The following is a 23842-nucleotide window of genomic DNA, read 5'->3' as shown; positions in this document are numbered from 1 at the left end:
TAGACCCTTGGGCTAGGATCAAACAAAAATAAGTTTGGGCTAGACCCAACAGCAATAAGTTTTGGGTTAGACCCTTGGGCTAGGATCAAACAAAAATAAGTCTGTGCTAGACCCAACAGCAATAAGTTTTGGCTTAGACCCTTGGGCTAGACCCAACAGAAATAAGTTTTGGCTTAGAGCCTTGGGCTAGGATCAAACAAAAACAAGTCTGTGCTAGACCCAACAGCAATAAGTTTTGGCTTAGATCTTTGGGTTAGGATCAAACAAAAATAAGTTTGGGCTAGACCCAACAAAAATAGGTTTTGGATTAGACCCTTGGGCTAGGATCAACATAAATAAGTTGGGCTAGGATCGAACAAAAGTAAGTTTGGGCTAGATCCAACAGCAATAAGTTTTGGCTTAGACCCTTGGGCTAGGATCAAACAAAAAAGTGTGGGCTAGACCCAACAGAAATAAGTTTTGGCTTAGACCCTTGGGCTAGGATCAAACAAAAATAAGTTTGGGCTAGACCCAACAGCAATAAGTTTTGGCTTAGACCCTTGGGCTAGGATCAAACAAAAATAAGTTTGGGCTAGATCCAACAGCAATAAGTTTTGGCTTAGACCCTTGGGCTAGGATCAAACAAAATAAGTTTGGGCTAGATCCAACAGCAATAAGTTTTGGCTTAGACCCTTGGGCTAGGATCAAACAAAAATAAGTTTGGGCTAGATCCAACAGCAATAAGTTTTGGCTTAGACCCTTGGGCTAGGATCAAACAAAAATAAGTCTGGGCTAGATCCAACAGCAATAAGTTTTGGCTTAGACCCTTGGGCTAGGATCAAACAAAAATAAGTTTGGGCTAGATCCAACAGCAATAAGTTTTGGCTTAGACCCTTGGGCTAGGATCAAACAAAAATAAGTTTGGGCTAGACCCGAAATAAATAAATTTTGGCTTAGACCCTTGGGCTAGGATCAGACAAAAATATGTTTGGGCTAGACCCAACAGCAATAAGTTTTGGCTTAGACCCTTGGGCTAGGATCAAACAAAAATAAGTTTGGGCTAGACCCAACAGCAATAAGTTTTGGCTTAGACCCTTGGGCTAGGATCAAACAAAAATAAGTTTGGGCTAGACCCAACAGCAATAAGTTTTGGCTTAGACCCTTGGGCTAGGATCAACATAAATAAGTTGGGCTAGGATCGAACAAAAGTAAGTTTGGGCTAGACCCAACAGCAATAAGTTTGGCTTAGACCCTTGGGCTAGGATCAAACAAAAATAAGTTTGGGATAGATCCAACAGCAATAAGTTTTGGCTTAGACCCTTGGGCTAGGATCAAACAAAAATAAGTTTGGGCTGGACCCAACAGCAATAAGTTTTGGCTTAGACCCTTGGGCTAGGATCAAACAAAATAAGTTTGGGCTAGATCCAACAGCAATAAGTTTTGGCTTAGACCCTTGGGCTAGGATCAAACAAAAATAAGTTTGGGCTAGATCCAACAGCAATAAGTTTTGGCTTAGACCCTTGGGCTAGGATCAAACAAAAATAAGTTTGGGCTAGATCCAACAGCAATAAGTTTTGGCTTAGACCCTTGGGCTAGGATCAAACAAAAATAAGTTTGGGCTAGATCCTACAGCAATAAGTTTTGGCTTAGACCCTTGGGCTAGGATCAAACAAAAATAAGTTTGGGCTAGACCCGAAATAAATAAATTTTGGCTTAGACCCTTGGGCTAGGATCAGACAAAAATATGTTTGGGCTAGACCCAACTGCAAAAAGTTTTGGCTTAGTCCCTTGGGCTAGGATCAAACAAAAATAAGTTTGGGCTAGACCCAACAGCAATAAGTTTTGGCTTAGACCCTTGGGCTAGGATCAAACAAAATTAAGTTTGGGCTAGACCCAACAGCAATAAGTTTTGGCTTAGACCCTTGGGCTAGGATCAACATAAATAAGTTGGGCTAGGATCGAACAAAAGTAAGTTTGGGCTAGACCCAACAGCAATAAGTTTTGGCTTAGACCCTTGGGCTAGGATCAAACAAAAAAGTTTGGGCTAGACCCAACAGAAATAAGTTTTGGCTTAGACCCTTGGGCTAGGATCAAACAAAAATAAGTTTGGGCTAGACCCAACAGCAATAAGTTTTGGCTTAGACCCTTGGGCTAGGATCAAACAAAATAAGTTTGGGCTAGATCCAACAGCAATAAGTTTTGGCTTAGACCCTTGGGCTAGGATCAAACAAAATAAGTTTGGGCTAGACCCAACAGAAATAAGTTTTGGCTTAGACCCTTGGGCTAGGATCAAACAAAATAAGTTTGGGCTAGACCCAACAGAAATAAGTTTTGGCTTAGACCCTTGGGCTGGGATCAAACAAAAATAGGTCTTGGCTAGACCCAACAGAAATAAGTTTTGGCTTAGACCCTTGGGCTAGGATCAAACAAAAATAAGTTTGGGCTAGACCCAACAGCAATAAGTTTTGGCTTAGACCCTTGGGCTAGGATCAAACAAAAATAAGTTTGGGCTAGACCCAACAGCAATAAGTTTTGGCTTAGACCCTTGGGCTAGGATCAAACAAAAATAAGTTTGGGCTAGACCCAACAGCAATAGGTTTTGGCTTAGACCCTTGGGCTAGGATCAAACAAAAATAAGTTTGGGCTAGACCCAACAGAAATAAGTTTTGGCTTAGACCCTTGGGCTTGGATCAAACAAAAATAAGTTTGGGCTAGACCCAACAGCAATAAGTTTTGGCTTAGACCCTTGGGCTAGGATCAAACAAAATAAGTTTGGGCTAGACCCAACAGAAATAAGTTTTGGCTTAGACCCTTGGGCTAGGATCAAACAAAATAAGTTTGGGCTAGACCCAACAGAAATAAGTTTTGGCTTAGACCCTTGGGCTAGGATCAAACAAAAATAGGTCTTGGCTAGACCCAACAGAAATGAGTTTTGGCTTAGACCCTTGGGCTAGGATCAAACAAAAATAAGTTTGGGCTAGACCCAACAGCAATAAGTTTTGGCTTAGACCCTTGGGCTAGGATCAAACAAAAATAAGTTTGGGCTAGACCCAACAGCAATAAGTTTTGGCTTAGACCCTTGGGCTAGGATCAAACAAAAATAAGTTTGGGCTAGACCCAACAGCAATAAGTTTTGGCTTAGACCCTTGGGCTAGGATCAAACAAAAATAAGTTTGGGCTAGACCCAACAGCAATAAGTTTGGGCTAGACCCAACAGAAATAAGTTTTGGCTTAGACCCTTGGGCTAGGATCAAACAAAAATAGGTTTGGGCTAGACCCAACAGCAATAAGTTTTGGCTTAGACCCTTGGGCTAGGATCAAACAAAAATAAGTTTGGGCTAGACCCGAAATAAATAAATTTTGGCTTGGACCCTTGGGCTAGGATCAGTCAAAAATATGTTTGGGCTAGACCCAACAGCAATAAGTTTTGGCTTAGACCCTTGGGCTAGGATCAAACAAAAGTAAGTTTGGGCTAGACCCAACAGAAATAAGTTTTGGCTTAGACCCTTGGGCTAGGATCAAACAAAAATAAGTCTGGGCTAGACCTAACAGCAGTAAGTTTTTGCTTAGACCCTTGGGCTAGGATCAAAAAAAATAAGTTTGGTCTAGACCCAACAGAAATAGATGCTATCAGGGGGGGCGCGAGAGGACACAAGATGGCATCGAAAATTTTCATGCAACTTCTTCTGAAACGATCGCGTTTGTTCAAAATGCCGGCTTTTTCTAATAATAAATTTTTCTGCCCCCAAATTTTCAATCTATTAATCTCTATTTTACTACATTTGTGTTCAAGGTAACTCGCCTTTGCGGCGACTCATGACAAAATAAACTCATTACCGATCTAAAATACCACTCCAATCCGCGGACATAATAATGCGAGATCAACCGCCCAATTATATTAAGTTTTGATATGTATTGCGCTCATGCGAATTCGTTATCGTCGTTAAAAAGATCTGGTATAAAGTCACGGAAAGAATATTTAATTTAGTACAAAGAAAATAATATAAAGTATATTGGTAAATCAAAAATACATATTCTTCACACGCTCTTGAGTCAGTTGTCGAGATTACGCAACTTGTTAAAAGAGCCGACTTTTTCAACAGATAATATTATTTAATGGTTTTTCTGTCAATTCATGATCGATATACATATTTAAAATGGTTTCGTTATTATTTGTGATCAACCAGATCTGCGATTGTGTCGATAAAATATACATACGACTGTGAATGGCGAAGTCGTACTCTATAAGTTTTATGCCCAAACAATCAGAGCAATAACGCTATGAGACCAACACTCTTACAGCGCCATCTTAATATAAAGCAACATGCTCATCACAAAAGCATTTTTTCAATGCAAAAGGGAGGAGAGCGCGAAGTTTGTAAAAATTTTCAAACGGTGGCGCGCTCAAAAAGTTTGAGAACCACTGGCTTAGACCCTTGGGCTAACATCAAACAAAAATAGGTTTGGGTGACCCAACAGCGATAATACATCTCAAATTTGTCAAATTTGCAAGAATAGAAAGACTGGGATCCATAATTAGACTATGAGATAACAAGTGAACTTGGTATTACGTAGAATGAGATTATGTTATTATTATTTATTTATATTATTTTGTTATTGCACTCATATTTAGGATATATGATATTAGGTTGTGCACTGCATATAGAATCCGGGCAATAAAAATTTGAGTTAATACGAGCCTACTAAAGATTGTTTAGTCAACTTTTTTCTGTAGAAATTTCCCACTTCAATTTTCAACAACCTGAAAAATCTGGAATTTGAAATGAAAATATGATGAACCAAAACTCTGATTCGCAAAGTAGAATTTTTATAGTGCAATCGCCAAGTTGAGCTAGAACAAGTTTGCAAAATGCAATCAATAATATATTGTATATTATGATATATATATATTAATGGGTGTCTTATGACTTGAAACCTAATACTGACAAAACAATATGATCTTTAATGCAGCAAGTTCAATATTAGTGACAGACCCATTAGTTATAATACATACAATAAAATAAACTCTCGGTTTTTAATGGGCACTTGCGGAACCCTAGATCACTGCAAACCCCGATTGAAAACCTCTGCGTTTAAAAGTAGTTGACGATTACTCATCTCCATAATCTTAAAATCAATTTATTTGCGGATTCTATTTTTTCAATGCGGTAGCTTTTTTTATCAATATTCACTTCACTGGTTCTCAAATTTAACACTTGTCGTTTTATTTTTTATACAGACATTCATTTCATGATGAAAATATTGTGGGCAATTTATTTGGAGCGTATATCATTCTTAGTTTGCATCTACACTTTGATGTAAGTAGAACTTTTATATTCTACTTTCCCTAAAGTCTAAAATATCTCTAGCTGTAGAAAATTAGAAATATAATTCAGGTCATCCAGAAATTGTACATATATATGCTAAGGCAGTTTAGTATTCAAGATGTTTATTTGGTTGGGAAAAAAATACAACTTAATAATGGTAACCATGTGATAGATCTATCGTCACAAAAAAGCTATCCTTGTCTAAATCCTTGATTTTGAAAATCATAAAATAATTTTTTGGTGATTGCTGATCCTAGCATACTGAGCTTCTTTGTAAGTAAGTTACCTATTGCTAATTAAGACAGCAGTAATAATTAATGACAGTTAATAATATGACATTCGTGTTCATATATAGTTCGGTGCAAATAATTAAAAAAAAAACTATATATAAAAGTTCTTAATAAAGGGTAAGCTTCAAGTATTCAAAGGCAATGCCCAAAAATGAATAATCTCTTGGAGTGACAGTAGTGAGAAGCATTTTTAAAACTATCGTATAAGTTCGTGAAACTGTATAAAAATAAGGTTTCTCCAGGTTGTCAAGGATTCCTTGAAATAATAGTCTTCTATAACAGCGCTTCTCGAACTTTTTTATACTGTCGACCAGTGGCGCAACCAGGCCGTTTTCAACGGGGGGGTCCGACCGGAATTTACATAGTGCAACCACGACGTAAGTCGCAACGCCACTAGGTGTCGCCCCGCTGACCACGATAAATTGCTAATGGTTAAAAGGAAAACGCCATCGATTAAATCCCAGCCTTTCGCTTACCTTGCACTCGTTCATTAACGGCGCTTCGCTATGTCTTGCACCTCGTGGGTAGCAAAACGCCGTTCATTACATTCCAGCGAATTGCTAACGAAAAGCTGTTAATTATTTTCAACGTTTTCCTCGCTTTGCGCCTCGTGGATAGTGAAACACGGCTTGAATAAATTCCAGTGTTCCCCTCGTGCCGCACCTTGCTCGTTGGGTGAATTCGTCAAGACTAAAAACAAAATGCACTTCTTGCGAATGGACCTTTTCCCGACCCTAACCCCGGAAAAATTCTAAACTAAACTGAAGCTCACCGGAAGACATAATGACAATTAAAATAATTGATTTACAACTAATTTTTGGAAACACAACTAAAAACTGACTAATTTAATGCAGGGATGTCCAAATCGAATTTAAATTCAAATATCGCAAACTTCAAATACTGTTTTTTCGTGTTTATAATAATCCCAAATATGGCGCACATATCCTAGGCGTCGTCGTCCATGTGTGGTTCGGCAATATATTACAGCTGAAATGAAAGAATTTCGATAAACGCCGACTTGAAGAACTTATAAGACTTCGAGGACGTTTTTGATTTAAAATATTTTCTTATCGGGTATTTTAACTTAGTCGAGATGGTTTAGGCGTCCTCGGCAAATTGTGTCTTAATTAGTTGTTTTCATCCTCAGTTTCGATAGTGACCGAACATAACAGCAAATTTTTTCATTTCTTCTAATTTAGCGCGTATAAAATAGCTCTTAAATAGTATTTAATATCTATCGCGGATTTCGTCGGCATCCGGCATTGATAACAACATCAGTTCAGTTAAAGTTAGCGGTATTCATTTACAAACAAAAATACATAACAGCCGACATGAAATATTCAAATCAGCGCAGAATTCAATAATAAAACACGTTTTTTGGTCTTAATATGCACATAGAAAGAAGAAAGGACAGAGAAATAACGACTAAAAACTAAGAACGGTATGGTATGTTTGTGTACTTTTGTTTACCATCGTCATCATAATCAAATTAGTTAAACCCGATTCCCAAATTTCCGTCCGCCAATAATGGAGAATGAAGATGGAAAAACGTGTTTTACTTTTTGAGTCAGCGTTGATTTAAATTTTTCATGTTATGTGTTATAATTTTTTGATTATAAACCAATACCTCCAACTTAAATTAACGATATTGTTATCAACGACGTCAGGACTCGGGATAACGATAAAATCTCCGATAGAAACCAAATAATATTTAGAAGCTATTTTATAGATTGCAAGAAATTAAAAAATTTGACTAAATTGAAATATACGATAACAAATGTAAAAAATTTTCAACCAAAAACGTCCTCGACGTCTTATAAGCATTTCAAGTCAGAGTTTATTGAAAACCTTTCACGACGACTGTTAGTTATTGCCGTGCCACACATGGCTGCTTTCGATTGCGATAAAAAATGAAATAATTGTGGAATGTTTTAAAATCAGAGTGTGGACGGGGGCGGTAGGATGTGTACGGCGTTTTCGGTTTTCGGCCTTTCATATGTAGAAAATCTTATGTTAATCGAAGCAATATTTTTCCGAAAATAATTTTCGTATCCAGATTTTCAGAGTTTCTACTGCATTATTATAACATGAAGACGGGCGGCGTTACATTGCGTCAAGATGATGAAGCACGAGAGTATTCGTCACAAGAGAGAGAGAGAGATAGCATTATGCTATTGTCGCTTTCAATTCGCATCGACAGCGCGCGATTTCTACTTTTTTGAGATAACATATCTCATTTTCGAATACAAACATATACGCGGGGTTAGCGATTATTACGTAACTATCAGCAAAAAGGTATGATTGAAGTCGGGCGGTGTTAAATTACGTCGAGGTGATAAAGCACTGGAAAAAAGTAGTTTTCACCGGATTGTTATGACCGTGGAACGACGTTGTTTTAACATAGAACAATAATAAAAAAAAACTAAATTCAAACGGGGGGGACACGACCCCCGTAACCCCCCCGCTGGTTGCGCCACTGCTGTCGACCCCTTACAGTACCTCATACATTATCATTACCCCTCAGAAATACAATGAATTGCAAAGTTACAAACAAATTTATCGACAGTCATTTAAACACCGTAGATCTGTGGCTCTTTATCCTCGAAACTCTGGATCTCGTGATTCAAATTGGTTACAGGCTGTAACAGCAGTTTTCTGTTAGAAGTATTAAGATTTAAAGAAAGGGAAAGCATAAAACCAACCCTGTGTATGAATATTTTGTCGAGTTTGTGCTGCAAGCCTGCAAAGCAAAATAAAAATTTTGTTTTTGAATATTTATACTAAAAATGAGTAGTTCAGGGTCTGTATTTTTCAATGTCATGAAGGCTTTTTAGCAAATGTAGATGCAAAAGCAGGGCTCTTAAATCATCTTTTCAGGCTTTTCTGCTCTGTTATAGTTATTTTGTAACCTTAGTTATGTTTATCCAACAATATGCTGCATGGCATGTCACATCTCTGTCTAAGCAAGTCGTTGGTATTAAAAAGTGTTATTGGTAGGGATGGCCAGAACTGAATAATCTACTATCACGAATACTCACTTCTCGAAATAATGTATTGTGTGGTTTCATAAAAATATGCTTTTACACTTTATTTGGTGAGTGATTTAGCATTTGATTTTGTGGAAACTTAAAAATATTTACTAGGTTCACCAGGTTTAGTAGACTATGTCGTTATGTCAGTCTGGACAGCGGAATGTCCATGCATCCAAAAACAAATAACTGACTATTTCCATACCTGACCTGGACTTGTAACCGGACAAGAGGCTGTGTTTTTTTGCCATATGATTAAGCCATCTTATTCCCGTTCCTCTCTCCCGGAATAAATATGAAAATTACTTTTATTTCAGTAGCCAAAGAGTGTGTTTGGGTGTCTTGCGGCATTGATCTAGCTCCACTCTGTTAGATTAGATCATTACACATGTAAGCTGACTGGGTAAGTGGAGCTTTTATGATTTTTATCTTATCAATTGTGTGACTTATATTTATGATTTGGATGCGCACACAATAGATAGCCTATCTGTTAGAATAGTCAATATTTATTGGGTCATCGAATCTTTCTTCGGATGACCCAATAGTGCAATTACATGTTTACACGCATTTCACATATTTACCATGAAAATACCTTTGCCGAATCGGATTCTAGTCAGTCTGGTTTTAATGACAAGTGTGCGATTTGGTAGCGCTGAAGGTAGGACAATGCATGCGAGCGAATGCAGAGAAAAATCACAATAAAAAATATTGAATAATACAGTCACTATATTAATTGAATTAAAGGAGCTAACAAATTCTAACATTACAAAGTGACCAATCATAGAGAACACGCACCTTTCGAATCCTCATATAAACGCCAAAACTAAGTCTCACTGACAACTAAATGAGCCTCACTTGCAACGCTACTTTTTCGTGCCAGGATTCCGAAACTTGCATTTGTATGGCACTGCTTACATGGCGAAATTTTCTAATGGGATTCAGGAAATGGAATTCTGATTTGCCGCCCAAATTTTGTGAAAAAGGTCATGGAAGCGACTGTGGATTGGATCTGCCGCAATCGTTCAATATAATTTCAAGAGCAAGATAATTATTGAACTTATACTCGAAACAGCTAATAACAAATGCAGTAAGACAGACGCAATCCACTGTTGCTTGACGATAATCGGCGATCACACACACAAAGGAAAATAACGAATAATGATATACAGTAGAGTCCGACGTAAAAATGTATCGGTATCGGCTTAAAAATGAACCGATATATGCAGCTCTCTGATCTCATCCAGTATGCTTTGAACTATGAGTTATTATAGTGGGTGGACGTGGAACATGCATGCGTCATTTACTGCCTCATTCAATTCATTGCAGTTAGTATAGTGGTTGGGTGATTGCCCATAGATGTTCATTGCGTGGTGCGCTTGTGCACAACGAAATGTCTGCTATAATTTGCCTAATGTGAGTGCTAATCATCTTTGCATGCCTACAAAGATAAAATGCATATTACATATTTTGGGATAAGCGCTGCTTTGGAAGAAATAATGTTCACTGTAAATACTATTCGCAGACAAATATTTTGTCCCGTTTCGACCACTCAACAAAATTGTATTTACATTGATGTAAATTACGTGTTATTAGAATATCGCTGATGTCGACAATTTCAAATATCGGTGTCAGTGCCTTTTCATTGACATCGGTAGATCTCTAATTCAAAGTGTAGAGCACTGCAACAGAAATAACTAAATTTAATTTTTGTAACACTATGAGAATCGCTGTATAGACAATAAAGACACAATGCTATTTCGAAGCCGATTATAAACAAACAACAATCTTCTTATAAGAACGTTGGTCAGATAGCGTGAGAATTAAATATGCAATTATAGTAAATAACGAAATCCACTTTATGGTATTACGCATACCTCTTCATATTAGTCCTGAACAAGTTATTGTTCATTGAAAACTTTTTATATATACAAATTTTAGTGGTTAGGTGGAGATTTATTTTATTGCTGTTGTGTTTGGCCATGCTCACCCCGTTAAAATGCGCAGCCTGTGTTACTCACAAGTAAATTACTTCTTCCTACATCTAAAGGCAAAATTTATATTCCATGTAAAATTCAGCTCTTCTCCGTGGGTAACATAACTTGGAGTAACAACCGCTTCAAACAAATCAGCAACGTGGAAAAACTGCGGTTTCGAAGTTCCATGATATCCCGGATCAACTTGGAAACTAAGCCATTTTGGGTTTGAAGTATATCCAGGAATGTAACCATGAAAAGATCTTGCATTGTAAATAGCTTGCTTTAAATCGGTAATAAGGCTGTAAGCTATTTGCCAATGCGAAGACCATCATAACAACACGCTCTAAAGCAGGTAATACTTGAACAAAACCCCACTTAAAATCAGTTTGCGGCGGGCTCGACAGTTCGATGAAGCGATGTGGGCGGGATTTGTACGCTGCTGCTCTAGTGTTCGTAACTATATATTTTGCCTGCTGAACAAATGTCAATATTGCAATATTTTTTTCCGTGTACTCAAGGTTCGGGATGTATTTCATCAACCGGGTACCTTCCAATTCCACCCACACCCTTTTCGGCAAGACCAAGCGGTTTATCGGTTATTTACAAATGAATATAAACGATATAATTAATTACACTATGATTACACAGGAGTGTGTTCACTTGATGCGTCTTTATCCTTAAGTCCAACCCAACAGTCTGGCATTTGATATAGGTTAAGATCTGGAAGCTTCGCTAGCTTAAAAAATATTTTAAAACTATCGTTGAATTTTAGTTTGTTAAACTTAATCGTTAGTAGTTACAATTTGCCCCTGTTGCTTGTGCTGTGCCAGTGAAATATCACCTATTTGATATATAAAATGACATTGCTATGCATACATACAGAGTCATTTTTCTTTTTCATCAAACTTGAAACCCTGTCTTAATGTTTTTCCGACCAATACACATATATGAAATTAACTTACCAAAAATAGAAAACCCAACAACGATAAAATACAATAAGCTCTTTTGTAAACAGATCCAACTACATTCAGAATTTTTTCTATACTTCTCATTTTATTTACGACAACCGATCCATATACCTTGCAAGAATTGCTACTTTGGTTGTTCTGAATCGCCGTCGTCTACCTCCCGACTTTACGTCATTTCAACCGTAGCCTACTATTTAGTGCAATTATGCGTGATTTTCTAGAATACGTGTTGGAGTCGAAGGCAACGATATTTCAGGATCGAGTTTCACAACCGGTCAACAGCTTTGCTTCGTGTATTTATTTAATCGTGTAATTATCCGCCTTCTCAACTCGTTCAATCTGTCTGTTCTAATTTTGTTAGAAATAGCTAAAGCGACCGTGTCAGAAAGTTATATCTAGATGTGACTTTAAGTCAGCAGATTTAATCAATCGACAAGACCGGAAACTACATGCACAATGTCAACAAAAAGTTGCATTGGTTAACAAGCAACGCTCCACTTCTGTGATAATAATAATTCTATGTTCGGCATAATATGCAAACAGCCATACATTAACCGAATTATCGACAGATTACGTGCGTTCGCTTCAAAATATATTTAAATTCCCCGTATAGTAATACCACGTACAAAGTTATTGGGTCGTCATATCGCCAGCGGCTTATTACAGAAAATTAATCAAAAGAATTTGTTGGCGTTATAAGAACCGAATCTAGACGAGATAGCAACTGAGAAATTATGTAAATATTTTAAATCTCCAAAATATTGAATGTTCTAAAAGGCGACCAACAAAAATCTTAACGTTTCACTGTCATTGTAATGATCAGATAAATTGATAGAGTATTCGTGGAGGTATTAGCAACTGAAGTTGAAAAGTATTTTCATACCAGCTAAGATAGCAAAAATATCATTATAGATATGTTGAAATAGTATGCAGAAGTACAAAATTGCACTATACTATAAATGTTATTTTCATTTACCTTCAGGTCCAATTTCAAACTCTGGTGCTGAAACCTTGCCATGTATATGCAGACATAAAGGCAGTTAAGAGGGATAAAATTGATACTATAAATACTAATATATATATTTGATGAATAATATTGATGAGACTCTTAATAATGAAGTGGGGTCGGTCTCCAGTCGAGCGTATATTTTTCTCTCTTCGTTGGCTTTCCGTTTTTCGGTAAGAAAAATATAGTAATTTGCGAATAGCTGTAGGATTTTCAATTGAGACTTCAATAACTTAAATCTAACAAAGCATTGCATAATCAGTAGCAAGTATTGGCAAAAATATAGAATCGTATATATACTAAACAATACAAAATCGCATAGTAATGAATATTTTAAACAAAAATCTGACATAGTATAAATATTTTTTATTATTTAGTTGTCGAAACCCCTGATGTGATTTTATTGGTGTTTTCTGCTGCGCCGTCGACAGCCTTTGATGACAATCCACACGCTCAGGGCGCAGAAACCATTGTGTCCCAGGTAACGTAGTTTCATTTTATTAAGTGAACAATCTAGGGATTTCCCGTTTTTTTTTATATACATTGATTTAGTAATTCACGTATTTTGGGATCATGTTATGTAAAATTTGATTTTCAACTAATATTCGAAATCACTATAGTTAGTCGTTATGCTTTCTTTATTGCAAAAATACTTTAGTGGGATTTAACTAAAGATCGCAGTTGGATACCAGGCTTCCTACAATCAATTTTTTACGTAGGTTTTATGCCTGGGACTATCGTTTTTGGACAATTATCCGATCGCTATGGAAGAAAGAAAATTTCGGTTATAGGTGAGAAAATTTATTTGCCTTTTCTGCGATTTTAAAGTAATTAAAAAGAGCATTTGAAATATATTTTCAGGATACATATTAGTTCTGATATTTCAAGTTATCACTGGATTTTGTCAAAATTGGCAACAATTTGCAGTATGTAGAGCTATATCAGGCTTCCTTGTTGGCGGTTTAAGTGTTGTGACAACTATACTTATACAAGAAACTACGGGATCGAAGCTTTGGGTCCTGAACGGTGAGTACAAATGACTCCAATTCCATTTACTGGTACAACAGGAATTGCTTATATGACTTTCATATGATTTTAATCCAAAATGAATAAATAATAATTGCGAAAACCAATAAGCTCGACAACAGCTATAGGACTGAATGAATCTATTTTCAGGTGCTCTCGGTACAATAGGATTCACCGCAAATATGTTAGCGTTTCTATGGGTTGCCTATCTTTATCCTAGTTGGAGACAAATGTATTTTATTACAACGATACCTGGAATTCTTGGATTTGTTTTTTTATAGTAAGTGAAAAAATACGTTAGTAAATATATTTGAAGATATAAATCGCATTTTCTCAATATTGATAAAATATGGCAAAGTCCGAGGGAAAGCGAATGGATCTCAAGCTTTCATATCGAGGATGTTTAATTTTTTGTATTATTTAACGATGGTGAATTGGATATAGCATTGTGAAATATTTATATATCCCGTGCTAGTTCTGTCGAAATGCCAATATTTTCAATACTGCTAGTCCATACATTAGTAAAGTTTAAGTGCATATTACATGAAATTGATGCAGAAATTTAGCTTAACACCTTTCAGCATTGTCCCAGTGTCGCCGCGTTGGCTGTTGTCTCGCGGTAAACCAGACAGCGCAGAAGAAGTGATGCAAAAACTATCAAGGTGGAATGGATCGCCCCACACAGGTATTTTATATTATATATATATATATGTGATTATGAACAAATATTTTGGATGCCCGCAAATTTGAATATCACTCAAAGATATTTGCTTACGAAAAACAAAAAGTAAATCACATGTGTAATTGCTGTCTGTGAATCAGTGTTTACAGGTTCTGTATTGTTGGTAGTACTCGCTATGTATCTGTTGGAAATGACAATTTGTGAGTTTACAAATTCTTGTAAGAATTGATGTTCTCAAGTCTAATACAAATATAATGTAGGGCAGTATTACAGTCAACTTAGCGCAGTAACTACTGCTTCAATATTTTATTCATAAAACTTGGATTTTATTTACTCCAAGGCATATTTCGTTTGATTGTGTTACTTGTAGAGTCAAAACATTAGGTATGTATATACTGTTGAATTTTGTATGTTTTTAATCTATATCGTTCTGATTGATTTCAAATGCTGAAAGTTGTGATATTATAATACAGAAAAAAATTGGGTTGTCTTGCCGTATAAAATATTTAGTTTATGTTCATTGTTTTCGGCAGATGCCATGATCCTGACTTCATTCCCAGTTCCATCGTGTTGACTGTTTTGAACAAACTACACAGATTTTTAGTTGAATTTCATTGGGACATAGCACTTTACGGCACAGATAATATGCTGGAACCCCTTGCTCTCTAATATCAAACACTAGTAACTGGTTCAGAAACAAATCGTTTTGTTCGTGACAAGACTTGTTTATTGGGGGTGCGTTGTCGAAGATCTTCAACCATTAATATTTAGCTACGAATGTAAACTTTTTCTTTTCTTTTGAAAAGCCGAGAACATTTGAAAAATATATTGCATTTTAAGAATATCCTAACGTCAAAGCCAGGAGAATGAGCATGTGTTCAAGTATTCAAAATGAAATGAAAAATACCTATTGCTTCAATTATCACCCTTCCGAAATTTACAAAACCATCTACACAGAAAGCTAAACTCACATCTCCCACTAACCTTTTGATTTCTGGTTTTCTTCTCTCCAAAGGTATTTGAGTTTTAAGTCAATTTCTTATGCTCCACATTTTCAGGAATGTTTGTAAATGAGCGTTCTTGGCCTGAATCGCTTGTTTTCTGAATAAAGGTCCACAATTCATATGTTTTGTTATATTCATTATGACATCATACAAAACCTCTGTCTTAGCAGTTAAAGGTGGATAAAGACGCCAAATCGGCAAAATTATACCCGCATATAGAATATATATCTAGAAGAAAACGAAGTAGCATAACAAAACAGATAATGTTTAAATTTTAGTACCATATTTTAGATAGGCTGAAGTATGTTTCGTGATCTATGGCGTGATTGTTCCGGCCATCCACATAAAAATGTCGGTTCTTTTAATCACGCGTGTATCAAGTCTTGCGATCTGGTAGATATCGATGTTTAATTTGTTTTAATTTATTGCGGAACTGCGCGTTCTGTTTGACAAATTCGAAAACTACTGTGCGATTATTGTCGACGAAAGGCCAGGGAAATTATAGAAATTAATTTGAAATCCCTGTCTCCAAATTAACTTTATTTTGATTATTATATTTCGCGTCGGCTTTGATCTTCCTTATCGTCACTTTAAAATGAAAAAGTAAACAATATCTTTGCTACTGGCCTCGGGATTCGTTGTATTTTCCTGTCACATCCATGTTTTTGCATTAAATATACCTCATGAAATGTCGTCACTGCGGATCGGTGAAAATTTCTGATAAGATTGACTCAATGTTACTTCATTAAGAACTTGTATTAATGTTTCCAATTTTACAAAACGACCAACTGAATAATTAAAAATCATGCAACATTAGGGCGACATTATGCTCATCGAGGAATTGAAATAATATCATATCCACTGGAAATAAATAAAAATATCATACCGCAAATATAACACTCAATTCTGACGCCATTGTCCGTTAGCCAGAAGTGTATGCTGATTCTCGTGTCTCGTACGATGTGCTGTCCAAGCGTTTAATTCGGCGACGTACAAACGACGTGCCGTGTCCAGGCCACGTGTTGTGTTAACAGATATTAGAACAGTAAACTGTCATTCTAATATTCGATAGGATATTCGAATATTTTCCCCAACTCAAACGAAACTGAAACTTATAACCACGCGGACTGACGACAAAGCCACGACCATGAATATTCACAGGAAGTCATCCATCAATGAGGTAGAATCCTGACGCGGGTCGAGTAGGGTCCAAAACTAGTGTCAGAATTTTTCCTTCCAAGGTTCGGTTCTTTTTCCGCAACTCAACATCGAGTCATCAAAGTTTTTGTCTATATTCTTTTGTCCTTTTTTCCAAAACTAATTGCAAATAGCTTCGGTTTGCTTCGCTCAGTCAATCGCAAAAAATCTGGTCCAACTAGCCATCTGTCAGAATTCTACAAAAACTTAAGAATATCCATTCATCTAGTGCAGTAATCAGTTGGATTTTGCGCGGAATCAGCTTTAAGTAGAACGATTCTGGCAACTTTCTTGGAATGCTTCAATTATATTTGACAGAATATTCCAAATTTGTACAGGGAATATTTACATTCAACATCTTTGAATTGACGACGAATTGAAATATTTCGAAAAATTATAGAATTTCTCCACTTTGATCAAGACTTCAGTCTCTTATTGTTGAATTCGTCATATCAAGCATCAGATATTGAACTTACAACAGTAGGGCTTTTCTATTTGTAACAAAACCTGTGACCCCCTGGTGTTCAAGTATGAAGCAATCCCTTTCCCCTCCCACAGTTCAAGCTCAAGTCTCTCAATATCTAAATCAATACTTGTGGCGACACGATGAACGTATACCTCACGTGGAATCTGATTTAGAATTCGAAACCCATTCAAAGTAGGTAAATCAACTTAAAAGTCCATATCGATATTGCACTACTAGGAAATTTATTTCCGCTGTCGTACGTATCTCCCGTTAGGCAACAAAAATTCGCCACCTATGATGAATCAACATCTCCGAAAGAACGGAACAATAATTTATACGCACATGGCTGTTTTCAACAAAAACAATTATTTTAACATTTAAAAATTGCAGAATTAATATCATTTTCGAAAAATCGAGTATATGAAGCATGACTATCATATTGACGTTTATAGCTGTCGGTCTTTCCAAAAAATCACTACGATGCGATTTTTTATAAAATCGTTGTTTTTTTAGGCTGTTTCGTAAGACTTTTTATACGAGCTGCGTGTTCGTTTTAGTTTTCGTGATTCTCATTCCTCCCCATAAAATCAAATTCATCAGGACGGTAAAATAATTTAATTTTACTGTTCGTGAAAATATATTCTCGTCCATCTTTAGACGACTCACTGAGCGACAAATCGTACGCCGTGCCTACAGATTCACTGGACCAGCTTTTCCCGATTTGTTCTTGTAGCATGGTTAAATGGTCGCGTAAACCACAATGCATCAAAATTGTCTTATTGTCAAAACTTGTACGCAAATTTTCGACCAAGTCCAACCAAGACGAGTTTCAATTCCTATTGGTTTATGTTGTCGACCCACTCCACGCAAAATGCTGGAAGTGCGCTATGGAATTATCCGACGCGATTAAAATCACAGCTTGATTCGCTTCAATATTGGCCAACGGAATATCGTGTAAGTAATGCATGTATTGATCTTTTTTCAGCATTCTAGCTGAATGTGGTATGCGTGACTCGATCACAAACACGTTGTTCAACGCCAATATTCGTCGTAACCAGATTTCACCGATAATATTACTACTTCTGTATCTTGCGAAACGCCTTTGTTTCATAAAGTGTCAGTGCTAACACGGGTATGGTTTATATTTATTAGACCAAGTTTTCGTTTCGATTCATGATGCATATATAATTGAGATTTGACTAGCAGAGTCTACAACAGCGATAACTTATTCAGAAAAGCCCAATGGATCCTTCACTACAACTGGCAAAAGCTGAAACTGGACACCACGTCTGAAACATTTGCATTGGCAACGCTGTGTTGTATGAGTAGAGGCATTGCGATGATTGTTAGCATTTGATCTTCTTGTAAAGATCCTCAGGCCATGGATCACTGAATGCTGCTTACCCGAACAAGCGCGACACATGTTAGGAAATCTACACCAAAAAGCAAACTGACCAAGTTCGAAACAATTGAAACATAAACTTGATTCTAGTGAAAATCTTCTTTTTTTACGTCATTGGACAAAAAAACTTGAAAAATGTAAACCATTGCAGAAGCAACTACGTTTTTGTGGAAGCTTGAACGTATGACTTAAATTGGAGATTGGAGTTCTGCCTACTTCAGGGGTGGGCAACCTTTGGCACGCGTGCCAAACTTGGCACGAGATCGTCATATTTCAGATAAAAAGTTTCGAGACTGAATTATCTGATAAAACTCGGTGTTCGTTTATTCATTATCGTTTGTTAACAATATGTTATTTATTTAAGTTCTTTTTGTCTTTTCATGGCTTCAAAGAAATATATATATCATGGCGTAGCAACTGAGCTCTCGACGAATTTTGTCGGAATTAACACAACGTTTGGCTACATTGTTACGTAATATATATTTCTGATTGATTTATGAAGTGGTGCAGCTCATGTTGGTTAGAGTTACTTGCTAACTTACTGTTATAACTTGATTTCGAAAGAAATATAAGCTATTAGGGAAGGAAATACAAGAGAGTAGTGCAGAAAACGAACTATTACATGATTGGGATGCCATTCCCGAGAATTTTTTTGAAACTTAAAAACTTTGCAATGCACTATTCTACAACAGGGGTCGGTAAACTGAGGGCCAAATGCGGCCCGCGAGCTAATTTGTTGCGGCCCTCGAACAACCCGACATTTATTAAATGAAACAAAAATTGATCCCAAATTTATTATTGTATGTACGCGGATTTATGAGGTAACAAGTTCTGCTGTATGACGCTTGTTTTGAAATATGTAGCGTCAGTTGCATGTCGTTCGAGTTAATTGTGATCATTAAAATTCAAAAATGTTTGGAAAACGCAGGATAGCTCGCGACGAGGACTGAACATTCCAATGTGCTTCGACAAAAAATTCGAGCCGAGACCCAGGACTGCGCCACAGTTGATCTATGCGACAGTGCAAAACAAGTAATGGGCACGTCCGGAAGCACATATTGCTGCGAACAGCTTTATCTGAAATGCATTACACTTGGAATAAACTTCGTACTCGCTTGTCAGGTCTTCTTTGGAAGACGTACCGTGGGGGCAAGTGGCAAAAAAACATCATCCTTCACATTAATAACAAGTAAATAAAAACAATATGTTGTTGAATAATTTATATATATTAAGAAACGGCACATACACATCTCATAGTAGCAGGCTTTTAACGCAATAATAGAAGGTGTGAATGCGCCACAATTTGAAATTCAATCTAGCGCTTGTTCGAAAGCGGAAATATTGCGGCCCGCAAGTTCATAAAGTTTTCCGACCACTGCTCTACATCATCTGCATATGCTTGTGAATCTTTGTTCTCAGTTATGGTTGGAATTTTAATAAGTCGTCTCGTAACAGGAGTAGCCTGGACGTTGAAACCAGTATAGTTCGTATATTTCTTTGAAAGTTACAAAATATAAACCCAATGTAAAATCTCTATCAGCGGTAATGCAGCAGCAGAAGTCTCACTGAGATAGAATAAGAAAAGTAATCAAATCTATTTGTCGGACTGATAATATATCCGAATAGTGAATCCGTCTGTAGCCCTACATGTTTGAAAGGTTTATTATTATGTATTTTTGCTTTGGAAGTAGCAAAGCATTGTTTTTAATTTTGGTCGGCACGCGGAAGAATTTTGTTGTTAAATTTAGCCGATTTTGGCACGCGAGCCGAAAAAGGTTGCCCACCCCTGGCCTACTTGAACCTTGTTGAGTACATTTACGTACAAAATACACACTGCATATATAGCATCCACACCACACATACAAATTGACAATTTCGTTATCTTCATAGGTTTTGTTTCCGTATTTTTAACTCCAATTGTTTTTGGAAGTTGAGTAAACATTTTTTTTTTAATATTTTCCTCTGTTATCCATTTCATCAACACATTTCATATAATTTCCGGGGCCGGTATGTACGAAATGTTTTATTGCCCATTTTATGGAACCGGCCTTTAATCTAAGCACTGTAAAGTTAGTCAACGTCCCTCCTTTTACTGTGGCGAATAAATGACTCACCCCCCCCCCCCCCTCGCTAGAAAATTTGAAGTTGCCACGAGGTAGATGCACATCGCACAATGCGGATCAGGGAGTCTGCTGTGCAAATGTATGTTTTATTAATGATGGGTTTTCCTATTTCGTGTTTGACTCATGCCATACGTTGCAAAATAATTATCAGGTGGGAATTTGATACTTAGAATATTGTTAGGTTTATTCATATATTACCCGAATAGGTTTTGAGGATTGCTCTAATATATGCAATGTTATATTTATCATTGTCTTATTTTGTAACCTAGCATACTCGCGGCTGTTCTTTGAGTCCTTGTCAAAAAGAGTCAATTTATTATTAACACCAATACTGAAGTACTAAGACTGTTAACACTGATGTCAACATCAGATGTGTTTCAGGCTGATAACAAAGTTTCTTTCAAAGTTTCTTGTTGGTGCATAAATTGAAGACAATAATTTGGATACCAAAGGACAGGATACGACTTTAGTTAGCTCGTAACCGTAGTGGGAAACCTTACTTCAAACTACTTATCCCACATGCACAACCTTTACATTTGTTCAATTTTTGATGAATGGGCTAGTATGAAAGGGAGGTTTGAAGATCATAGTGCCAGTATTTGACAAGTCAAAGACAGTTAAACTCACATATTTTATTATCCACCGACACCGACAACACATATTTAAGAAATATTTCCAAATGAGCGTTCTTGGCCTGAATCGCTTGTTATCTGAATAAAAGAACACAATTCATAGGTTTTGTTGTAATCATCATGCAAAATTTATATCTTAGCAGTTGAAGGTGGTTAAAGACGCTAAAAATGGCAAAATTATGACCGCATAAAGAATATATGTCTAAAAGAAAACGAAGTAGAATAAAAAACAGATAAGTTTAGGGCTGCCCAACCCGCGGGCCGCGTTCATAAGCAATGAGTCCATGAGCAAACATTTTTTAAGGTTTAAATTTTAGTACCGTATTTTATATATATATGGCTAAACTATGTTTCGTATTATGGCGTGACATCCAAATGTCGTTTCTTTCAATCACGCGTATAGTAAGTCTTGCGCTCTGTTGAATATCGATGTCAGTTTTTTTTTTCAATTTATTTATTCTGTTTGACAAATTCGAAAACTACTGTGCGATGAAAGAACGGAGCAGTGATTTATACGCACATGGCTGTTTCCAAGAAGAATCATTATTTGAACAGTTAAAAATTGCAGAATTAATATAATCTTCCAAAAATCGAATATATGAAGCATGGCTTTGATATTGACGTTTATAGCTGTCGGTCTTTTCTGCAATTGAAAAAGCACCTTGACGCGATTATTTATTTAATCGTTGTTTGTTTTAAGTTGTTTTGTAAGACTTTGGAATCTTATTCGAACTGCGTGTTCGTTTTGTGACTTTTCGCAATTTCCATTCATCTCCATAAAACCAAATTCATCAGGACGGTAAAATAATTTAATTTTACTGTTCGTGGAAAATATTCTCGTCTATTATTAAACGACTCGCTACACGGTAAATTGAACGACGTGACTATAATGGTCACATAAACCACAATGCATGAAATTTGAAATTGTCTTATTGTCAATACTTGTACGCAAATTTCCGATCAAGTTCAACCATGAGGAATTTCAATTCGTATTGGTTCATGTTGCGAAGGGTGCGCTATGGGATTTTATGCCGCGATTAAAATCATAGCTTGATTCGCTTCAATATCGGCCAACGGAATATCCTGCAAGCGAGGCGAGGCATATATTGATCTCTTTTAAACATTCTAGCTGAATGTTGTATGCGTGACTCCATCGCAAACACGTTGTTTAATGCCAATATTCTTCATAACCAGATTCCACCTACAATTTTACTAACTCTGCTATTTGTGAAAAGCCTTTGTTACATAAAGTGTCAATGCTAACACAGGTACGATTTATTTTTATTAGACCAAGTCTTCGTTTCGATTGATGATGTATATATAATTGAGATTTGAATAGCAAAGTCTAGCACAGCGATAAAGTATTCAGAAAAGCCCACAGACCTTTTAGTACAACTGGCAAAGGCTGAAATTGGACACCACGTCTGAAACATTTGCATTGACAACGCTGTTTTACGAGTAGAGACATTGCGATGGTTGTTAGCATTTGATCTTCTTGTAAAGATCCTCAGGCCATGGATCACTGAATAATGCTTACCCGAACAAGCGCGACACATGTTATAAAATTTACACCAAAAGGCAAACTGTCCAAGTTCGAGACAATTGAAACATGAACTTAATTCTAGTGAAAATTAATTCTTTTTACGTCATTGGACATGTACATTTAAAGAATGTAAACAATTGCAGAAGCAACTACGTTTTTGTGGATGCTTGAAAGTATGACTTAAAATCGGATATTTTGCGGCTACTGAATTCTTGAATCTTTGCCACATTTACTCATTGCAACTACGTAATTACTCACCATCGTACCTGGGCCGTCGACATGTCATTTGCTACCCCGTCAAGGACGCGAATAGCCGAAGCATATGTGAACCGTCGCCGTCAATACAACTGTGTACATTATCAAAAAATTTACCAGACTAGTTTGGTTCCAGGTGAACAATCCACGCGTCAACTGCTTCTTGGATTGAACGGTTAAAGTTAATTTTGTAGAAAGCTCGAAAGGATGCAAAAGTCTTCAATTGATACAGTATGACGTCGTTGCATTACTGTTGAATAACAGCAAATAGTTAAGCTATTTTATAAGTTGCAATATCTGCAGAAAACTGTAGGTATGTTTACAAAACATTGTAACACAAATACTCCATCAGTCAGCCAGTCAGAAGTTCATTTTTCACCAAAATGAACATATAATTAATACAAACAAAACTAGAAAAAAACACAAAAAAGGAATTTCATGCTGGTTATCGAGCAGCGATACCTGAGATAAAGGTATAACTTTGATATAGGTAGAATAGAAAGAAGTCCATGAAATACAAATGTTTCAAACCAGCATCTTCGTCGACCCAATTAAACAGCCCTACAGAACCCATGAGGTTGGATCGAACCCATGTTAAGAAACACTGCTAAAAAACCGAGAATGGTTAATAGATAATCTGAGCTACTCGCATCAGGCAAGGTAGTCATGGAAGCAATATAGCATAGAATAAACCAAGCACAGCGATAGCTGTTCCACGAACAGATGTTTTGAGCATGTGTTCAAATATTCAGTTATTCTAAATGAAATGAAATACTGTTACAAAATTAACAAAACAATCTAAGCAGAAAGCTAAACTTACATCACCTGTTAACCCTTTGATTTCTGCCAATCTCCTCTTCTCTGAAGCTATTTGAGTTGATTTTTATCCTCCATAATTTTCAAGTAATGTGGGTAAATGTGCGGACGTTGCCTGTAT

At 36.6% G+C, this 23842-nt stretch overlaps 1 protein-coding gene and 1 long non-coding RNA gene across 2 annotated transcripts in view; one reads left to right on the top strand and one right to left on the bottom strand.

The window, feature by feature from the left end:
* Positions 1-15406, top strand: part of LOC144428078 (solute carrier family 22 member 15-like) — a 25905-nt gene extending 10499 nt beyond the window's left edge. The window contains exons 4-12 of the mRNA XM_078116753.1: positions 5219-5297; positions 8943-9028; positions 12552-12748; positions 12953-13056; positions 13295-13366; positions 13437-13601; positions 13752-13881; positions 14183-14286; positions 14817-15406. Coding sequence (XP_077972879.1) covers positions 13300-13366; positions 13437-13601; positions 13752-13881; positions 14183-14286; positions 14817-14857 — 507 coding nt within the window. The 5' untranslated portion in view covers positions 5219-5297; positions 8943-9028; positions 12552-12748; positions 12953-13056; positions 13295-13299 and the 3' untranslated portion in view covers positions 14858-15406. The remainder of the gene's footprint in view (positions 1-5218; positions 5298-8942; positions 9029-12551; positions 12749-12952; positions 13057-13294; positions 13367-13436; positions 13602-13751; positions 13882-14182; positions 14287-14816) is intronic.
* LOC144428095 (uncharacterized) lies at positions 15279-23842 on the bottom strand. Its single transcript, XR_013478082.1, has 4 exons — positions 23726-23842; positions 23023-23155; positions 21103-21185; positions 15279-15384 (listed from the first exon to the last, which is right to left on the bottom strand). It is a non-coding gene; the product is annotated as an uncharacterized LOC144428095 (long non-coding RNA).

This window comes from Styela clava, chromosome 10, assembly GCF_964204865.1.
Source record: "Styela clava chromosome 10, kaStyClav1.hap1.2, whole genome shotgun sequence".
NCBI lineage: Eukaryota > Metazoa > Chordata > Ascidiacea > Stolidobranchia > Styelidae > Styela > Styela clava.
The sequence above is the reverse complement of the archived record's forward strand: the minus strand, read 5'-3'. Positions and strand labels throughout refer to the sequence as shown.